Raw genomic sequence first — 20922 nt, 5'->3', positions numbered from 1 at the left:
GAGACATGGCATGGTAGGAAGCCAAACCTGTCACACATAAGAACATTTGGAAGTACAGCATATGCTCATATACCAAAGCAAAGAAGGCATAAGCTGGATTCCACAACAGAAAGGGGCATTTTAGTTGGCTATACTCCAGGACACAAAGGATATAGAATTTTGAATCTGAAAACTGGCATTGTTGGCATAAGACATGTTACATATTTTGATGAAAACAAAAGGGTTGATAAAGGCTGGATTATCCCAGATGAGCCTTATCATCCAGAATATGAAACTAGAACCATAATAGACATGCCAGTATATATAAATGCCATACCAAGGCAGATGTCTGAAAGCAACTCATCTGTATCTAACGAGGAACAGGCAGAGGAAGCAGACACAGAAAGGATCATTGAAGAAGACAGTACAGTTGGAGAAGGGGAATCAATTGGAGAAGGACTCTCAGATTTAGAGGATGCGGAAAGGTCAGACCAACCTGTTGTCAGACGCTCATCCAGGGAAAACAAAGGTGTTCCACCCCCAAGACTGTCTTACTTAACAAAGTCAGCAGAAGCTCAAGAGCCCTTAACATGGGATGAGATTGAGAAAATGCCAGCAGAAGAAGCTGCTGAATGGCATAAAGCTGCACAAGAAGAAATTGATGCATTGGATAAAAATAATACTTGGATTCTTACAAAATTACCTCCTGGCAAGAAAGCTATAGGATGCAAATGGGTATTCAAGTTAAAAAGGAATGCACAAGGAAAAGTGGAAAGGTATAAAGCCAGATTAGTCGCAAAGGGATATCTTCAAAAATATGGAGAAGATTTTGATGAAGTGTTTGCACCTGTAGTGAAACACATGACAATTAGAACACTTCTGAGCATTGCAGTCTCAAAAGGCATGCAAGTCAACCACATTGATGTGAAAACAGCGTTTCTTCACGGAGATATAACTGAAGACTTGTACATGGAACAACCAACAGGTTTCATAAATACAAAACAAAGACAGCTAGTGTGTAAATTAAACAAAGGTCTTTATGGATTAAAGCAAAGTGCAAAATGTTGGAATGAAAAATTGCATGAAATATTGACAAATTTAGGATTTAAGCAAGGTGAAGCAGATAAATGCTTGTACACTAGGTGCACAAATGGACAATATGCATACATTTTAGCTTTTGTTGATGATCTGCTCATTGCAAGCAAAAGTGAGCAAGAGTACAAGGACATTGAAAAGTGTTTAAACCAGAATGTTGAGATAAAAGAACTTGGTAATGTGTCATACTATCTTGGTATAGAAATTGAGAAACAAAATGATGGTTCTTATCTTCTAAGCCAGAAGCAGAAAATAAATGAGCTTATTGAAAGTTTAGGTATGCAAGATGCCCAAGTTGTAAGCACTCCCATGATCACTGATTTTCTGAAGGATGAAACAGTAAGAGAACCTTTACCAGATAACATCCAATATAGATCAGCCATAGGTAAGCTTTTATATCTAACTACCACATACAGGGCTGATATAGCAAATGCAGTAGGAATTTTGAGCAGAAGGGTCAGCTCACCTACCAAATCAGATTGGACTGCAGTTAAAAGGATGGTAAGGTATTTAAAGGGTACCATTGATTGTAAATTAAAGATTTCAGCCAATAGTAATCCAAAACTAATATGTTACTGTGATTCAGATTGGGCAGGGGATCATTCTGACTATAAATCCACAAGTGGATATGTGTTTATGTATGGAAATGTACAAATTTCATGGGCCAGTCATAAACAAAGTATTGTGAGTTTGTCTTCTACAGAAGCTGAATATGTGGCTGTATCGGAAGCGTGCAGAGAACTGATGTGGATTGAAAAACTTTTGCTGGATTTCGGAATAGCTGAAAAGAGACCAATCCAGATAATGGAAGATAATCAGAGCTGCATCCGACTGTCACAGAATGACAAGGTTCAGTCACGCACCAAGCACATCGCAACGAAATACCACAACGTGCGAGAGTTGGCAAAAGAAGGGGTCATCAGTCTACACTATTGTCACACCAGTGAGATGACAGCTGACATCATGACCAAACCGTTACCCAGAGAACATTTTGTGAATCTGCGTATAAAGCTTGGACTTTGTATGAATAAATAATTGCATGACAGTTATGCATGAGAAGGGGTTTGTTGGAATGTAATTGTATTTTACATGCATTGCCTGTCACCTATTATTTCTCTGTGATTACTCTGTGACCTCTGATGTGAATTACTTAGAGAGGTCACACAGCTATGCAACTTCCTGTGGGGGTTAGATGCAGCAGATGCAGCACATGGAGCACATGGAGCTCATGATCTCTCCTAACCTGAGAGGATCTATGGTGGTGTGAGCATCCATTACCATCTAAGCACATGGAAGGAGCTGATAATACAAATGTATAGTAATATGTATATATAAGCCTGTCTGATTATAATCTAACTGCAAACTGTGAGTAAACAGATGTTTTGTTACTTCAACTTTAAAGTGACTCAGCAGTGAATTATTCAGGGGTGAATGAGAGAGAGATGAAGAAAGAAATTAACATTTCTAAAGCTGAAGCTGTGTGTACTAAAATCTGCTAATTATTTACTACAAATAATCCAACAAAAACTACCTCCACTGTATGCAGTGAACTCTGTGACCTTGAGGACTGGGAGTGAATACCAAGGAGGTTTAATGAAAGGAGACAGCACACCGTCAAAAAGTTGAAGCCAGTTTCCCCCAGCAGCCGCCATCATGGTACTTCCAAAACAAATTAGCAGCTGCTGCATTAATTTGTTGTTCTTCGTTGTTATTAAACATCCAGTAATACCAGATCTCTCATTCCTCAGCTGGGGTGACACCAGGTTGTGCCAGCTCTCTCCCCCTCCCCAGCTTCACTCCGGCCCACTACAGCAACTTTGGGAGTGTTAAGAGGCAATTCAAGTGGATTCCTGATGTGACAGCTGTCCACAGCAAGTATTTGTCTTTATTTATTTACTTTCCTGTGCTTATTTCTACCTTATTTTCTTTCTGTGCTGGGCGGTTTCCCTGATGCGGTTTGTTGCCGGTCTGGCTCTCATGGCTGACAGGTCACTCTTCCTGTGCAGATCCTCTCAGGGCTAATTCTCTTGGTTTTATTTGATCGGCCTGTTTTACCGGCACTTAGGTCCCACTTAGCGATATGTACGGTGGCTTCCGTTGCCGTTGGCCTTGGGCTGTGTAAATGTGCTCATCTTCTAACAGCTGACTGACTTCCTGCCTGACAGTGCATATCGGATTCTTCTTTTTCAATTTTATCCTTCCTTTTCTGCTCAATTAAAAATAGAAAGAAAAATGAAAGAAAAATTAGAGTGGACTTAATCTTTCTTCTTGATCGTAGATCCTGTTGGTGCTGGCGGTGGTGGTGGGGTGTCAGGCTCATTGGCTCCAGTTCCCTTTCTTTTTGGCACTTGTCCTCTTCTTTTTCTAAGGCTTCCTGGATTTGTAGGGGTCACTTATGGGTTGATAGATGCCGATTTGGTTGTTGCTCGTCAGAATCCTAAGGGGACATCCCCTGGTGGCATTCTTCACGGTGGCTAGTTGGCTACCCTTGGTTGTTTCTCTCCTGACCAGTGGCTACCCTTGGTTGTTTCCCTCCTGACCAGGCTAGGCTGGAATGTGTGCGCAATGTCAAAAACATATTGAACATAACCCTCCCCACTTCACAAACCCCATAAAAAATCCCCAACCCCCCAACTCTCATTACACTCCTCCCCCGATCCCCTTAACAGAGAGAATGCAAATCATAGGAGGTTTAATAAAATAATATAAACCTTACAAGTTTGCTATTGTTTTCAATAGCATTTGCCAGGGGTAGCCCAATGTAATCTGCCGCTTGAGATGGTGCCCCCCCTCCTGGTCGTGGTCTGGCATCTCCCCCCTTCCTTCATCAACCCCCTTCCCTAAGCCTACCATTGTTTTCCAAAAGATGGTGGCGGTGGTGATTCCCATAGGCTGCCCTACTACCGGCACCAGCCTCTTCACTCTCCTGCAACACACCTTTGAGGAAACAGGAAGCTATGTCAGAGGCAGGCCACACTAGAGAGAAGAGGCCGGTGCCAGCTGCAGAGCAGCCAATGGGAATCGCTGCTGCCACCGTCTTTTAATAAACAAAGATAGGTGTAGGGAAGGGGATTGAAGAAGGAAGGGGGAGACCACTGCCATTGTGGGGAGATATGTTGCTCTCAGAAAACTGCCACCTGAGGCCCATGTCTTGGGTGGTCTAATGGTAGGGCCACCACTGGCATTCGCTATTGTTTTGGACTAACCAATATGGCAGTAAGCTCTGCCCACTGGCTTCAATCCAGATAATGGGCCAGATAGGTTCATGCCATCTCCTGTCATTAAACCTCCTTGGTGAATGCCAGTGGACAATACAAATCTAGCTCCGTAATACTATCCTCAATGATGTCACAGAACAGCAGTGGTGTTAGGTGTTTTGCAATCTTATACTTATGGCATCATTAGTACAGTATGTCAACATGTCCTCCAGTACCAATATTAATGAAAATGTCCTATCTAAGAAACATGGAACAATTATTCATTGTTATATTTCAGCATTAAGATGTGTTGCTAGTTTTAGTGTGAAATCCATTAAAGCCTCTATTTGTGAACCCCCATTGCATTGCATCCACTGTCCTTAGCTCTATCAGTACAGGCATAAAACAACAACTCTTCAACAAGTCCCTGCTGTATACTGCTAGCACCTCTCTGTTCACTCATTCTGTGGGGATTGCAACTTGTGCCACCACAGGACTGAAGTTTCCCTCTGGGTACAGTAAATCACTTTCACTGAAGGTTGAGAAAGTTTATGCCAGAAATGCTTCGTGCGGCTAAGTGATTAATGCACTAAATTCTGTTACCATGGAGTTGTCATTGATGACAAGGACAGCCACTTCTGCTGTAGAAGAAGCGGTATGAATATCGCCAGTGGCTTGTTATCAATGCATTGAACAATTAATGAGCTCCTAACTCCTCCGGGGATCCTTAATCAGTAACAGACCAGCTTGTGTTTCCAGGACGTGACTGTACTCATGGTGCCCACATTTAGTATTTAGACAAATACACTCTTTTGAGGACTTTTCCTTGGAGAAATCAACTCCTGCCCCATCCTGCCACTTAATCTTAAATCATAGCTCTCAGTATATGACGTCACAGATATTGCCAAAGGAACAGTCTGTAGAGCTGCAATGAGAGCAGAAGAATGCTAACTGTCCCTAATGCCTGGTCTCTGCTATAGTGAATTCCTTCATGTTCTGAAAGCAGTGACATAGCTAGGATCGAATGGGCCTCAGGCAGAAAAATTAAGATAGGATCCTATAACACCACATCTTTCAAGGTAGAGGGGGCTGGAAGGGAAAAAAAACCCTTCTGAGCTCTAGTAACCAAACCACACAAAGCATCTATTTCAGAACTATATAGAAAACCTGTCATAATAAAGCAGCACTAACATCCGGGACTCAATAACCACAGCCTACTTTTAAAAGGCAGCACCCTAAAATACCAATATGCCTCCTGCTGGGAAAACAGAACAGGCCAGACTGCTAGAGATCCTTACACAGAAACTAAACACTGAGAATATCTCATTTCTGTCACTCTTGTAGAATACAGACAGATCCTCAAATACAGAACAAGCAACCACAAACTAGAAATAGGAACTCCAATAAGTCTGTATGCGAAACTACACTGGAGAAACAGAAATGCATTTCCTTCTGTACTTGTAAAAATATAAAGATAGTAAGGTTGCACATTTCAAGATGATATAGTCTAGTTACTTAATTGAAAATAAACAGGTCAATATTCAGCCAAGGGCAGTCAGTGTTCTTTTTAAATGCTAACTGCTACGGGGAGAATTAGTCCTGGATATTCAATGATGGACCATGTCTGGACACTGGCATTAATTATCCTAGGCTAATTTGGCATATAGAAACCACCAGATCTTATGTGGGTCACGGGTGATATTCAGCTAGGACATGCATAAGTACAAGAAGGTACCATCACCCACCCCAATTCTCCCTCCGTCCCTCCAAAGTCAGTAAGCTTCAGACCAGGCCCCCTACCCATAGACCCCAGGCCTACCTTTTCTATCCCTGATGGTCTGACAGGTGTATAGTTATTTTATTTCACAGGATCCTATAGGCAGGAGCAATGTCCATTTGCTCCTGCTCATCATGGCTCCTTTCTCAAAATGGTCACTGCAAACTCTAACAGCAGCCTCATTCAATTCAATTCAAATCAATTCTTGTATACCTCTAATATCCCCTTTCCAGGGTTCAGTGCGGTTTATATTCTAGGTGAGACAAAAGCAAATAGTGCTGGTGTAAGGTTTGAGAAACATTAGAGACCATTGGACTAATGTATGACACTAAAAACATTATGGAAAGGATAATACTAGGAGGTAGAAGTCATGATGGATTGTTATGAAGCAGTCTTTGGGAAGAGTAAGGTTTTTAGCCTCTTCCTGAAGTTGAGGTAGCTGTTTTCTGTTCTGATGGGAATAGGTAGACAGTTCCATATTTTGACTCCAAGTACGGGGAATAGAGAGTTGAAAATCTTCTGATTTCAAATTGTCATTGGAAATGATGATGCTAGCATCAGTTGATGTTTCAGTCTGTTAAACTGGACCAGACATAGCGAAGCAGTCTTTGTCAGCAGTTCAGAGGTGAAGCTCTGTAGGATTTGACAAACTAAAAAAGCAGCTTTGAACCTAAGTCCTTCTGCTATGGGAAGCCAGAGCAGTTTGTTTAGATGAGTTGAAACACTAGTATATCTATTCAACCTCTATATTAGTCTAGCAGTTGTGTTCTATATGATTTGCAGTTTTTTTTCTATTTATTTTATTTGGTGCATTTGTACCCCACATTTTCCCACTTATTTGCAGGTTCAATGTGGCTTACATAGTATCGTAACGGTGTTTGCCGGTTCCGGTTTGAACGAATGCAAGGTGATATATATTGACACTTAATACTAAGAAATAGAACATTACAGTAATCCAAGTGAGGTAGGACTAACATTTGGACTAGTAGTGCGAAGGCTTTTTGGTAAAAGAATGATCTGATTAGACATAGATGTCTCATTTTGAATAGTGTTTTCCTCCATAGCTAGTTAATATGGGAAGCAAAGGTGAGTGAAGAGTCAAGCAAGATCCCTAGTACTCTGGTTTCAGATTTGACTGTAAAGATTTGTCCATTGGTCAAAGATATTGATGATGGGGCCTCAACTCCATGATTTCAAAACCACAGGACCTTGGTTTTTTGCTCAATCAATTTCAGTTTATTGGTCAGGGCCTAGGTGCTGACAGCAGTCATGCCATTTGCTATAGACTGAGTTGGATCTATGTTTGATGTTGTCACTGGTAAGAGAAGTAGGATGTCATCCACATAAGATAATAGTAGTTTATTAAGTACCAGGTGTACTGAGGCAAGGGATGACATAAATAGATTGAACAAGATAGGTGAGAGGGGAGATCCGTTAGAAGACCAGAAGTTGGAAAGTTGGTTGTTTTGCTTGACAGAATATCTTCAATTTGAAAGGAATTCACTGAACCATTTGAACACAGTCCCTGTTATTCCTATCTGATCCAGGCATTTGAGTAGCAATTTGTGATCAACCTCATTGAACACCGCTGATATATCAAATTGGAGAATAATTACATGGAGGGGCATTTTCGAAAGGGACATCCTAGTTGCGATTTGGACGTCCTTGCAAAACATCCAAATCCAGGGGCGTGGAAACCCGTATTTTCGAAACAAGATAGACGTCCATCTTTTGTTTTGAAAATACCATCAGGGATGTCCAAATCCTTAAATTTTGCCGTCCCTAGATTTGGACGCCCCTAGACATGGACGTTTCTATTTTTCAGCGATTTTCGAAACCAAAGATCTCCATGTCAAAAGCGACCAAATGCAAGTCATTTGGTTGTGGGAGGAGCCATCATTTGTAGTGCACTGGTCCCACTGACATGCCAGGACACTAACCGGGCACCCTAGAGGGTACTGCAGTGGACTTCATAAATTGCTCCAAGGAACATAGCTCCCTTACCTTGTGTGCTGAGCCCCCCAAACCCCACTACCCCCAATTGTACACCACTACCATAGCCCTTACAGGTGAAAGGGGCACCTAGATGTGGGTACAATGGGTTTGTGGTGGATTTTGGGGGGCTCGCTGTTTCTTTCACAAATGTAACTTATAGATGGGGATGGGGATGGGGATGGGGCTGGGTCCGCCTGTCTGAAGTGCACTGCACCCACTAAAACTGCTGTCATGGACCTGAGTATGACATCTGAGGCTGGCACAAAATATTTTTAAAGATGTTTTTTGAGGGTGGGAGGGGGTTGGTGACCAGTGGGGAGTAAGGGGAGGTCATCCCTAATTCCCTCCGGTGGTCATCTGGTCATTTTGGGCACCTTTTTGTGCTTTAGTCATAAGAAAAACAGGTCCGGGTGAAAACGTCCAAGTGCTCGTCAGGGACGTCCTTGTTTTTTTCCGATTATGAGTCAAGGATGGCCAAGTGTTAGGCACGCCCAAATCCCGCCTTCACTATGCCTCCGACATGCCCCCTTGAACTTTGGCCGTCCTTGTGACGGAGTGCAGTTGGGGACGTCCTAAATCGGGTTTCGATTATACCGATTTGGACGTCCCTGGGAGAAGGACGTCCATCTGCCGATTTATGTCAAAAGATGGACATCCTTCTCTTTCAAAAATGAGCCCATTGACCACCTTTGCATAGATGTTGTTTGACATATGTAGTTAGAACTAGTAGCAATGTTTTCGTACTATGTGACAATCTGAACCAAATTGTGATCAGTGTAAAATAGAAAAATTTTCCAGATATAAAGAGAGATGTTTACTAATATAGGTTTCCAATACGTTAATAGAAATAGGTATGCTTGCCACTGACGGTAGTTTTCAGGCGATGTTACGCCTAGCCCAGATCCCTTCAGTAGTGGAGTGAGAGCAATTTTGCCCATGTCAGGAGGAAGAGAAACAGTTTTTAACAGCTTATTGAGATTATCGAGTAGCCAGTTTACTGCTTCCATAGGGATGGATCTGAGTAGGTGTTTTGGGCATTGATCCAAGGAGAAGTTGTCTCAGGAGCATTTCAACAGCATTGATCTTACATCCTCAACAGTTAGTTGTTGGAAAGATTCCCAGTTTTGATCAGTTTTGAGTCCTTGGGTTGCAGGATCTCCAGCAATTAATGTTGAGCTATGGGTTGGACTATGTTCCTCTGTTGGTGTAACTTTAGATAGCTCATACCTAATTTGGAGGATCTTATTGGTGAAGTGATCAGCTAGGTCTTGGGCAGTGGGACATGTTTTCTGTGAATGTTCATCCTTATTAGTGGAAGCTAGTGTTTTCACTAAGGAGAAAAGTTCTTTGTTGTCGAGATCATCTTGTCCTATTAGGTTGATATTTTAATGGGGTTTTGAGTCAGCTATCTTCTTTTTCTAGCAGCGGATGGCTGACTTCCATTTGGATTTATCAGTAGTATCTTTGTTCTTTCTCCATTTCATTTCTAGGCATCGATATTCCTTTTTTAGGATGGATAGTTCCTCTGTAAATGTTACAGTCGTCATTGTCGATGTTCGTGCCTTCTAAAATTACCTGCAGTTCCAGTCAGTGACCTGTGGGGTCACTGTAGAGTGGTGGAGGCCAAGCTGGTGATGTCATCAGCATTGAACACTTCTTAAACTGACTTCTGAGTGTGCTCAGTGTTCTTGAAATTATCCTTGATGAGGCCCAGGCCTGCCTGGGTTCTGCTCATTCCTACTACTGTTTCTTTGTGAGGCCATGGCCTGAAGCTTTGCCTACAGCTTTCTCCTTATGCTGTGTTCCAGTGGAAGTCTGCCTCTAAGCCAGGGAATCCTGAGGAGTAAAGCTTTGCCTACAGCTTTCACCTTTGCTTGGGTCCAGTGAAGCCTGCTGCCAGGCCTGTGAGTCCAGAGCCTCCCGTGCCTCAGTTGAGATTCCAGTCGCCCACCGGTGCCCAGTCAACTCCACAGGTAAAGGGGTCCTTTTACTAATGCATGCTAAAATGTGTCCCATGCTACGTTTAGAATATGGGTTTCCCACATGCTGTGACCACCTTTAGCATGCCAGTAAAATGACCACGTTTGTTTTTTTTTTTGTAATAGCCACATGCTAATTTCCCCATTAGTGCGTGGCCGTTACTGCGGGAGCCCTTACTGCCACTTATTTAGGAGGTGGTAAGGGCTCATGCGCTAATCAGGTAGCATGTGGTAATGTGCCCATGCTACCCAATTAGCACAGGAACACCTACTCTCTGCCCATAGGCACACTGCCAATGCTGAAAAATAAAAAAAATATTTTCCAGTGTGGGATTATTACGTGTGCTAAGTGGAACACTACAGCGGGATGCCTCAGCGTGTCCCACGGTAGTCCTCTTTTAGTGCACAATAGGCCCGTGTTAGGCCTACAATGCCTTACTAAAGGGGCCCCAAAGTTAAGACAGCCTTTTGCAGTTGGGGCATTATAAGTTTAAGCTATTTGTATCTATGGATGATATATTTGTACACCTTATGGACTAAAAGCAATCTTTTGAATGGTTGATGTGAGAATTTGAAGATTTTGGCAGGTTGTCTAAGTTTAAGCTGAACTTGGAGAAGTTGGAAGCATTGCCATTATAAGTGGTTATCTGGGCCATTTGGAAGGTTTCTTTTCCCTTGAAATGGACAGAAAGATCTTTCAGATTTTTGGGAATTACTCTACCAGTGTATCCATCTGGGTTATATTATAGTACGTTTCCCCACTTGTTTAAAAGGGACTTGAAGGTGGCAACCCATCTACTAAGTAGGTTTGTGTGGAAGAGCAGTGCAGTTTTATCTCCTGTAGAATGTTGTAAAGTTCTTGGTAAAGGGATGGCATTGATCTCCCTAATCTTAATACTTATAATATTGCTGCATGTCCTGTATAACTTGTCACAGTTCCACTTTGGGCACTCTGTACAGAGAATATGGAAATAAGTCTGTAAGATGCTAGGCCATTCAGTGGAGTGCACTGTGGGGTAATGGACATTTCTTGCCAGGAATGTGAGTGAATAGTTTTCACTTTAGTAGTATCGAAGTTTGATGAAGATTGAAATTGTGGTTCCAGAAAACAGGGATATGATGATTCCTTTCAGGACCTCAAGGAATAATATATGGACTGGGAGAGTGGGACTTATTCTCTTACCTCCAGCTGCACAGCTATGTAAAGGGGCTGAGTAAGGAGCATTTATCTATTGATCTGTACTCGAGTATTTATTTTTGTCAAAGGAGGTTGGTAGGGTGAAGGTAGCCCAGCTATAGAAAGCACGGGTTGATTTGGCGCTTGCAAATATATGTAGCTCCTTGGCAGCAGTTTGGAATATGAAATTTGGGTTGGTGCTGACTGGAGGGGAAGTTAGAAAAGCAATAGAGAGAATTCTGCAACTTGTGATTTATATGGTCATAAGATACCTGCAATATAAAATATAGTGTGGGGTATTTTGCCCCAGTGTGAACATGGTGTGCAGGTTATGCAGTGTCTCCAGCCTGTCTGAAATGTGTGGAGTCTCGAGCGACTTTGGATCACGTGCTTTGAACATCCCCAGAGTACCTGAGTTTTAGAGACAGAGCCATCGGTCTTGCCAGTCTGTGGTGGGACTTACAGCTGTGATGAGTCCTAAGGTGGTTTTATTTGATGACACTAGAGGACTAGAGCTCTCTAGAGATGGGCAGAAGCTATGGTACAGAAGGCTCTGGTTGTTGGGGAAGAAAGCTGTTTTGACATCTTGGGTGTCTGCCAAATTGTTTTCTTTCTGGCAGTGGAGGAAGAGGATTTTATAACAGTTCGTGCAGGTGGATCATATGTGGGCTGGGGGAACATGCATCAAAAGTGCTCATTCATGAATACCTGGAGGCATTATATAGATATGCTTGATCTTTTGATAAGAAACGACATCCTTAATTATTAAAAAAAAAGACATAGGGATTAGACTGATTGGCTATAAGTAGTATGGTTAGATCATAAGTGATAGTGTTTGTCCATATTTGTCCAGGGGGGAAAGAGAAGTGATGTGGTGACTAGGATGGCCTGGTAGGGTTTTGGAGGAGGGTGATAGGGAGGGTTGGTGGATAGGTGGGGGGCTCAGGGGTTTACTTTGAGGGTACTGCAGTGGGTCTATATGCAGCAGCGTGAGCCTCAGAGTCCAAGGCTCCATTGCACTGTAAATCATCTTAAGGGCTTTCTCTCTGCTGCATGATTCTGGCTTAAACATGATTTGTATACCTGCACTTATGATCTCTTCATGCAAATGCTGGTTTTATGTTGTATAACTTTGTGGTCGATAACGAAATTTGAAAATAAAAATGTATGTAATCAGTGACTCTGCCATTGTTCTGCCCAAGCTTCTCCCCCAGACATGCCTAGCCTCAGGTCATGTAAAAGCAGAAATGAACATTCACTGTGCTTATATATATATATATATATATATATATATATATATATATATATATATATATATATATATTTCAGTCACTACTCTGGAATGACTCTTTTTAATTAACCTATAATTGCATGCGTTATGAAAGCATCTGCTTACATTTAGGTGGCCAAAAATCCATTTGTGTGAATTCAATCTATCCACTTAACTCCTCTTTTTTTTTCAACCCAGATAGATCTTGACCAGACCTTTGAAACTGGACCTATTATCCTGTGATTCATAGAAAATTGGTTCTTTTAATATCTTCTTTAATAGCAAGTTCCATTTATGGGATTAAAAAGATAAGACAGTGACTTTTCCATATAAATATTTGACATGTGTTATATGGGTGATATTTAAATTCTGTGTTGAATATTATGCTACTCAAAAACTGCAATTTGAGCTAGAACAGCAGTTATTATTGGCAAGTAATTTCAAAGCAATGTGGAGAAGGAAAAGCTTAAACACATCCATTGTGGTTAAATATCCCCTTTTAACCTCAACTGTAAAAGTTTCAGTAGGTCTAATTGTGCTAACGACTGACAAATTTAGTTGATGGAGTCTCAAGAATGAACTTTTAAAGTCTTGGAAGGAGAAACTGTAACGCTGATTACATTTATTCAAACACATTCAGATCAAAATATCCATATTCTGCTTTTATCTTTAGGTCTGTCATCTGCTTTCATTTTGTTAGACCATATTTTCTTGCTCACCTGACTCCAAGACATTGGCATTACTGGTTTGGTACTGGATTGGTTTCTTTCCTATTCAACTGATAGAACTTAGAGTACTTTAGCAGGGGTAAGCTCCTGTATCTGATTCTTTTTCCTTCTCCTTTGGGGTACCCCAGGAATCCCTATTGGCCCCTGTTCTTTTTTTTTTTTTTTTAATATGTTTCTTCTCCACTGGAAACTTTGATACAATGCTTGGGGGTTCACACCATTCTTTTATGCAGATGACATTCAAATACTATGCTCATTTGATCCATCTTAAATACAGGACTACAAGGCTGGTTTTAGCAATTGCGGGGCCCTGTTAAGACCAGTTTGGTGGGGCCCCCCCCACCTTCCCCGCCCATCCCACTCACCCCGCTTCATTCTGCTCCAGACGTAAGATTTCAAATGAGGTGTCAACAATTTATTTATTTGTTTTAACAGAATTATTTAATTGCCATCTACTATTACAATCTTAGGGCCCTGTTCACTAAGGCACGTTAACATTTTTAACGTGCCTACAATTAGCACGTGCGTTGTGTAGTTGCCTGTAGGAATATTGTAGGTGCGTACACAGTTAACGCTCGTACATGGTTAACGCGTGTTTGAAATGTTAACGCACCTATAACGCGGCTTAGTAAACAGGGCCTTTAGTAAGACAACAATGAGGAATAGAGGATGGCATTCATGAAGACCTGGTGACACATAAGTCACACAGAAAACAGAAATGTACAAAGTGTGTGTGTGGGGGGGGGGGGGGGCAGAGATGGGGGGTCATGCTGGACAGTGGCGTTTCTAGACAGAAATATTTGGGCTGGCAACAGGAGGGCAAGCTAGGTATTTTTTTTTGGGGGGGGGCAATTCAAAACAACATTTCTGCATATCATAAATCCCTTTTCCCCCACTTTTAAATTTGCAATAAAACACCACAGTCTTCTATGCATAAAAGAAACCTTCCCCTCTCCAGCCAGTTTCAACTACCCAATAAAACTGCCAGTCAACAATTTATTTTATGCGGGCGTGGAGTTTGGTTTCACTACAGAACTGGTCAGAATTTCAATATAAACCTTTAAGCTCCAGTTTGGTATTACAAACTCTATATTCCCCAACAATGAAGCTATCCCCTTTACAACTCACTATACAAAAAAATATTTAAATTGTTAATATCACCTCGGGAACAACTCACGTTCCTTCAACCGCTAGACACTGTTTAAAGCAGATGAATTTTTGTTTGTGTGGTGACTAACAAATGTGGACAGAGCTAATCCTGAGCATTTTTAATTTTCAAAACAAAACCCTGCAAAAAGACACTCAAAATGTATACAAGAAACTTACCAAACCATAATAGCTCACCTGTGAACCTGGTCTCTTTCATACATGCGTTATACAGACAGACTCTCATCAAGTATGGAATAAATAACCACAAACTAAAAATAGAAATATGTACACCAAAACTAAATTAAACCCCCAAGAAGACAGATTCTGCATATAATGCAGCAACCAGGGAAAGCGAATCAGTGATGCATACACCCCTCTGCAGTGCAAAACATAAAGATAAAAGATGTAAATTTCGAAAACTGAAATATTCCAATCACTAAATTACAAATTAACAAATAAAAAAAAAAGGGAAAATAAGGTGATAAGTTTTTTTTTTTAGGTTAGTCCAATTAAAAATGTAACTAGCTTTCGAAGGCTGAAACCTTTTTTCTTAGGTCAGGAATATAACAAGTATACTGTCCCAACCTTTGGCCTCTGAAAGATAGAAAACTAATCAAAATATATTTAGTCCTATAAAAAGATTTCATCTCATTTTCCATTTTTTTCTTGATTGAGGTCTACAAAATCCTGAATGGTATAGAATGAGTAGAAGTGAATCAATTTTTTGCTCTTTTAAAAAGTACAAAGACTAGGGGATGTTCAATGATGTTACAAAAAATACTTTCAAAGCAAATAGGAGGAAATATTTTTTTCACTCAACAAATAGTTAAGCTCTGGAACTCATTGCTGGAGGATGTGAGATGGCATTGAGATGGCAGTAAGGGCTCCCGCAGTAACCCAGCCGTGTTGGGCCAGCGGTAGTCCTGGGAGAGCGAGCGGTAAGCCCACATTGGGTTTATCACCACTCTGTAAAAGGGCCCCACAGTTATCACATTACTTCATTTAAAATTAAAAATAAAATTATTTTTCTATCTTTGTTCTGGCTACTTGTTCAGTCTCTGGTTACTGCTTTCTGTCTTCTTTAATTCTCTTTCCAAACATCTCCTGTCCATTTATAATTTTTTCTCTCCATCTGTATTCAACTCCTCTACTACATTCCGCTCCAATATTGATCTGTTCCTTTCAGCTTTCTTCTATTTTTTGTCTTTCTAGCCATTCAGATTTCATATACTACTCTTATCCAGATCTCCCTTTTGTTACTGCTTCTACCTACAGCTTTCTATCTCTTTCCCTCACCTTGGCCCACCCATTCTCCTTCCTCTTATTCCCCAATATTTCCCTAAGTCTTTCCTTTCTCCCCACCCCCTGCCACCAAGCATTGCCCCTCTTTGTCCCTGGCATAATAGCACGCAGTTCCCGTCTCTCTCTCTCTCTCTCTCTCTCTCTCTCTTCCTCCTTTCCCCTGCACCTTTCAGGATTGCCCCTGTTTCTTCCATCATCTAGCATTTCCCTCTCTTTCTCTCTGCTTCCTCCTTGCAGTATTACCATTGTCTCTGTCTCTCTCTCACCTCCCCCACCCCACCCCCTTATCTAGCATTGCTCGCTTTCTCTCCCCCCCACCACCACACACATACCATTTAGCATTGCCCCTGCCTCTCTCTATCCCAGCCTCAACATTGCTCCTCTCTCCTCCCCTGCCCCCCCCCCCTCAGCACTGCTCCTGTCTCTCTCCCCCTAAGCCACCCTCTGAGCTGAAGCACTTTCCCTTTCCTCCCTTCTGTTACCATTTCTGGCCACCCAGTACTAATTATACAGCAAATCATTTATCTAGTGATCTGTACTCAAAGTATTTATTTATGTCAGGGGAGGTTGGTAGGGTGAAGGTAGCCCAGCTATAGAAAGCATGGGTTTAGTTGGTGCTTGCAAATATTTGTGGCTCCTGGCAGCAGTTTGGGCTATGGAATTCAGGTTGGTATGTGGGAAGGTTCACCAATGGTTCCGTGGTTTCCTAAAATCTAGATCATATCAGGTGAATTTGTCAGGTTCTCTCTCACCATCCTGGTCTCCTGACTGTGAGGTGCAAAAGGGCTTGCCGCTATCTCCAATCCTGTTCAATATCATGATGGCTCCATTAGGTGAAAGACTGGAGGCAGTGGAGTTCTGTACTATCATATATGTGGAGAGTGTCAAAATCTATATCTCTTTCAGGGCTGGTCTTCCAGAACTAGTCCCCATGATTAGGCTTGGTCTTGATTTGTTGGAATTCTGGGCTTCCAAATTTAAGTTAAATAGAGATAAGACTACATTTCTTGTGGTAACCAACCCCTTCAACTGTACCGTATACAATAATTTTATAATTGACAATTATGCTTATTTTCGAAAGTGATAGCCGGCAATCTTCCGACACAAATCGGGAGATGGCCGGCCATCTTCTAAAAGCTGCCAAATCGGTATAATCGAAAGCCAATTTTTGGCCGCGTTTAACTGAACTCCGTTGCGGAGCCGGCCAAAATTGATGAGGCTATGTCGGAGGCGTGGTGAAGGCGGGACTGGGGCGTGGTTATGGGCTGGACAGAAATGGCCGGCTTTCGTCGATAATCGAAAAAAATTAGCCGTGTTTAACGAACATTTAGGTCACTTTCTTTGGACCTTTTATTTTCATGACCAAGTCCCAAAAAAGTGCCCTAAATGACCAGATGACCACCGGAGGGAATCGGGGATCACCTGCCCATACTCCCCCTGTGGTCACCAATCCCCTCCCATACTAAAAATATAAAAACATACACCTTTTTTGCCAGCCTGTATGCCAGCCTCAAATGTCATACCCACCTCCATGAGAGCAGAATATGTTGTATGGCCTTTTGGTGGGGGTTTGGGGGGGGGGGTCAGCTTCCAAAGTAAAGGAGCTATGCACGTGGGAGCTTTCTGAAGGCCACTGCAGTGACCCCTAGGGTGGCCGGTTGCCGTCCTGGCATGTCAGGGGGGCCATTGCACTAAAAATACTAGCTCCTCCCATGGCCAAATGCCTTGAATTTGGCCGGCTTTGAGATGGCCGACATAACTTTCCATTATCACTAAAAAACAAAGCCGGCCATCTCAAACCCCGGCCAAATCCAATGCATTTGGCTGACCGGAACCGTATTATCGAAACAAAAGATGGCCGGCCATCTTTTTCGAAAATACGGGTCTGGCCAGCTGTTTGCGGTGCCGCCAAAATACATCGCCGGCCATGTATTTCGCCGGCGCCATTCGATTATTCCCCTCAATGCGTCCTATCCCCTAGATACTACACTTTGGGTACTGGGTGTATTAATTGACAGCCACCTCATGATCAAGTCTCAGGTTTCCTCAGTAGTGAAAAAATTCTTCAGGTCTCTTTGGAAGCTGAGGAGAATCAGATCATATTTCTCGTCTGACACCTTTAGATAGCTAGTTCAATCCTTGGTTTTAACTCAAGTTTGATTACTGCAATTCCATCTATGCTGGATATAATGAAGGTGTCCTAAAATGGCTGCAAATGGTCCAAAATACAGCAGCTAAGCTTGTGCTTAAGGTGTCACATTTTGATAGAGCCACTCCATGATTATGCAAGCTGCACTGGCTGACCATTAAAGCCAGGATTATTTTTAAACTAGTAAAAAAGGCCTGTTTCTCACACAAATAAAACGGGCGCTAGCAAGGTTATCATGTAATGGTGATTATGTTTTTAAGGGAACCGTTAGGAGAAATGTTCTGTCATGATAAGTAATAATTGGGAAGGGTGTAGAATGAGTAATATGCTCCAGGGGTATGAGATACGGATTTTTTAATCTATGTTTTTTTTTTGTTTGTTTTAATCTTTTTTTTGTGATTTTTATTTATAGTATATTTTAAAAGATAAAGAGTACGCAGACTCCATCCATGTCCAGCATTTCTCCTCTCTTCCCTCCCCTCCATCCATGTGCATCTCCTTCCTGACTTCCCTCCCCTCTATCCATCCATGTCCAGCAACTCTCCATTCTCCCTTGCCCTCTCCTCCATCCACCCATATCCAGCAAATTTCCTCTGTCCCATGCCCCCTCCACTGATCCATCCATGTTCAGCAATTCTCCTCTCTCCCCTGCCCTCACCTCTCCTCCATCCATGTCCTGGAACTCTCCATTCTCCCCTGCCCTCTCCTCCATCCACCCATATCCAGCAAATTTCCTCTCTCCCCTGCCCCCATTCATCCATCCATGTCCAGAAATTCTCCTCTTTCCCCTGCCCTCCCTTCCATCCATCCATGTCCAGCAACTCTCCATTCTCCCCTGCCCTCCCCTCCATCCATCCATGTCCAGCAACTCTCCATTCTCCCCTGCCCTCTCCTCCATCCATCCATCCATGTCCAGCAACTCTCCATCTCCCCTGCCCTCTCCTCCATCCATCCACATCCAGCAAATTTGCTCTCTCCCCTGCTCCCTCCATCCATCCATCCAGCAATTCTCCTCTCTCCCCTGCCCTCCCCTCCTCTCCTGTCCAGTGATCTCTTCTCTCCCCCTGCAACTCCCATCCATGTCCAGTGATTCTCCCTGCCCTCCCTCAGCTCCCTGATAGCCTTCCTCTCCATCCTCCACCCCCCCCCCCCCCGCGCGTTTAACCCTTTTACTTTCAGGCACAGCGACAGCAGTGAAGAAGACAATACAGCTTCTCCCTTCCCTCACACAGTGTCCTGCCGTCGCGGAAACAGGAAATGCATCATCACAGAAGGCGGGACACTGTGTGAGGGAAGGGAGAAGCTGGAGGCGAGCCCGCTGTTGTCCTCTTCACTGCCGTCGCTGCACCTGAAAGTAAAAGGGTTAAACACGCGCAAGGGAGGGAGGAACGGAGAGGAGGGCTGTCGATCGGGGAGCTGAGGGCAGGAAGGAGCGGAGGGACCGTCTGAGAGCTGTCTGGCTGCAGCGCTGCTGCGCCAGGCAGCCCTGCGTTTGGGGGGGCAGCAGCCAGGGGAAGGTCACCGTTGGGCTGGGGAGGCCTAGCCTCCCCAAGCCTCTTATACGGGGCACTTATGACTGTCCTCCCATCCCATCCATGTCCATCAATTTTCCTCTGCCCTACCCTGCCCTCCCCTTCCCTTCCTCCCTCCCTCCCTTCCCTCAATGCCCCGCGATTCTCTCCTCCTGACATCATCTCGTCTCCAGTTTTCCCTTCCCCCTTATTGTTTTGCCCTCTGATGTCATTATGTTTTGACTCGAGTGCGGGGCATTGAGTGGGAATGGATGTTACGAACCCAGGCATCCAGATGTAGAATGTTGGAGGTGCAAATTATTATATAGGATGATGTGTTTTTGTCTTTCCAATATTATATGACATGACACCAGATTACATGCAGCCCTTAATAACTATGCCCCTACGCAATATAACCTCTGGTTCTAGGGACTACCTTAGACTTTATCTTCCAGATTGCAAGAAAGTGTGCTATAAGTTGGTTCACTACTACTACTACGGACTTTAGATACCAAGGTTTCAAGTAGTGGAACTCACTGCCATTGGCAATCAAGGGTCAGCCTGATTACTTGGTATTTTGCAAAAGACTGAAAACTTTCCTCTTTGAGAGGTTTCTACCCATTGATGGAGTATCTTAGATTGTAACTGGCCATCTGGTTTATTATTTAGTTCTTATTTGTATCTTATTTGTGCTACTCTGCTCTTACTTGATATTTTGTTTATGGTATTGTAAACTTTGCCTGTCATTTTATTTATTATAAGTGACATTAAACTTGAGTATGTTCGGAATAATGTGGGGTATAAATGTCAAAATAAATAAATAAATTGGAGAAAATATTTTTTAAACTCGGTTTATAATTAAGCTCTGGAATTCATTGCTGGAGGATGTAATAAAAGCAGTTAATGTACCTGGCTTTAAAAAAGGTTTGGACAAGTTCCTGGAGGAAAAATTCATAAACCGTTCTTCTCGAGGGGGGTGGGGGTAGGTAGCATGTAATCTAATTACTGTTCTATATCCATCCAGGTGTTTGTGACCTGGATCGGCCATTATTGGAAACAGGATGCTGGGCTAGATGGACTTGTGGTATGACCCAGTATAGCATTTCATATGTTCTTATGTTTTAAATCTACTAATAATTGTGGATCATGGACTGACCCCTAGTTCAAGAATTTGTGAAAGGTTAAATAAATTCATACCATTCATTCATGTCTTTATAAATCTCTGTCATGTTTCCTCTCACTTCTCTTCCCCAAGCTGCAGAGCCATAATGGACTAGATGCTATATATGGTGTCATAAAAATGGTCACCCAAAAAATACAGTTAGGCACAATTTATATAATACACATGGAGGGGCATAATCGAACGGGAATGACCATCTCTATGGGCATCCATCTCTAAGCACATTCCGGTGAAGGGGCGGGGCAACGCGTATTATCAAAACAATCTTTCGTTTCGATCATACGGTCGGGGCACCCAAATCTTGACATTTAGGACGACCTTAGAAATGGTTGTCCTCAGTTTTCGGCGATAATGGAAACCAAAGACGTCTATCTCAAAAACGTCCAAATCCAAGCCCTTTGGTCGTGGGAGGAGCCAGCATTTGTAGTGCACTG

General features: G+C 42.6%; 1 protein-coding gene across 2 annotated transcripts in view; it reads right to left on the bottom strand.

The window, feature by feature from the left end:
* The window catches only part of CYTH4 (cytohesin 4), a 196435-nt gene that overhangs the window by 162326 nt on the left and 13187 nt on the right, over window positions 1-20922 (bottom strand). The window contains exon 2 of one of the 2 annotated variants that reach the window (XM_030210260.1): window positions 14542-14615. The exons of the other annotated variant lie outside the window; for it this stretch is intronic. Coding sequence (XP_030066120.1) covers window positions 14542-14590 — 49 coding nt within the window. The 5' untranslated portion in view covers window positions 14591-14615. The remainder of the gene's footprint in view (window positions 1-14541; window positions 14616-20922) is intronic. 2 annotated transcript variants of the gene reach the window in all.

Source organism: Microcaecilia unicolor, chromosome 1, assembly GCF_901765095.1.
Source record: "Microcaecilia unicolor chromosome 1, aMicUni1.1, whole genome shotgun sequence".
In the NCBI taxonomy this organism is placed as follows: domain Eukaryota; kingdom Metazoa; phylum Chordata; class Amphibia; order Gymnophiona; family Siphonopidae; genus Microcaecilia; species Microcaecilia unicolor.
This window is presented reverse-complemented; position numbering and strand designations above follow the sequence as displayed.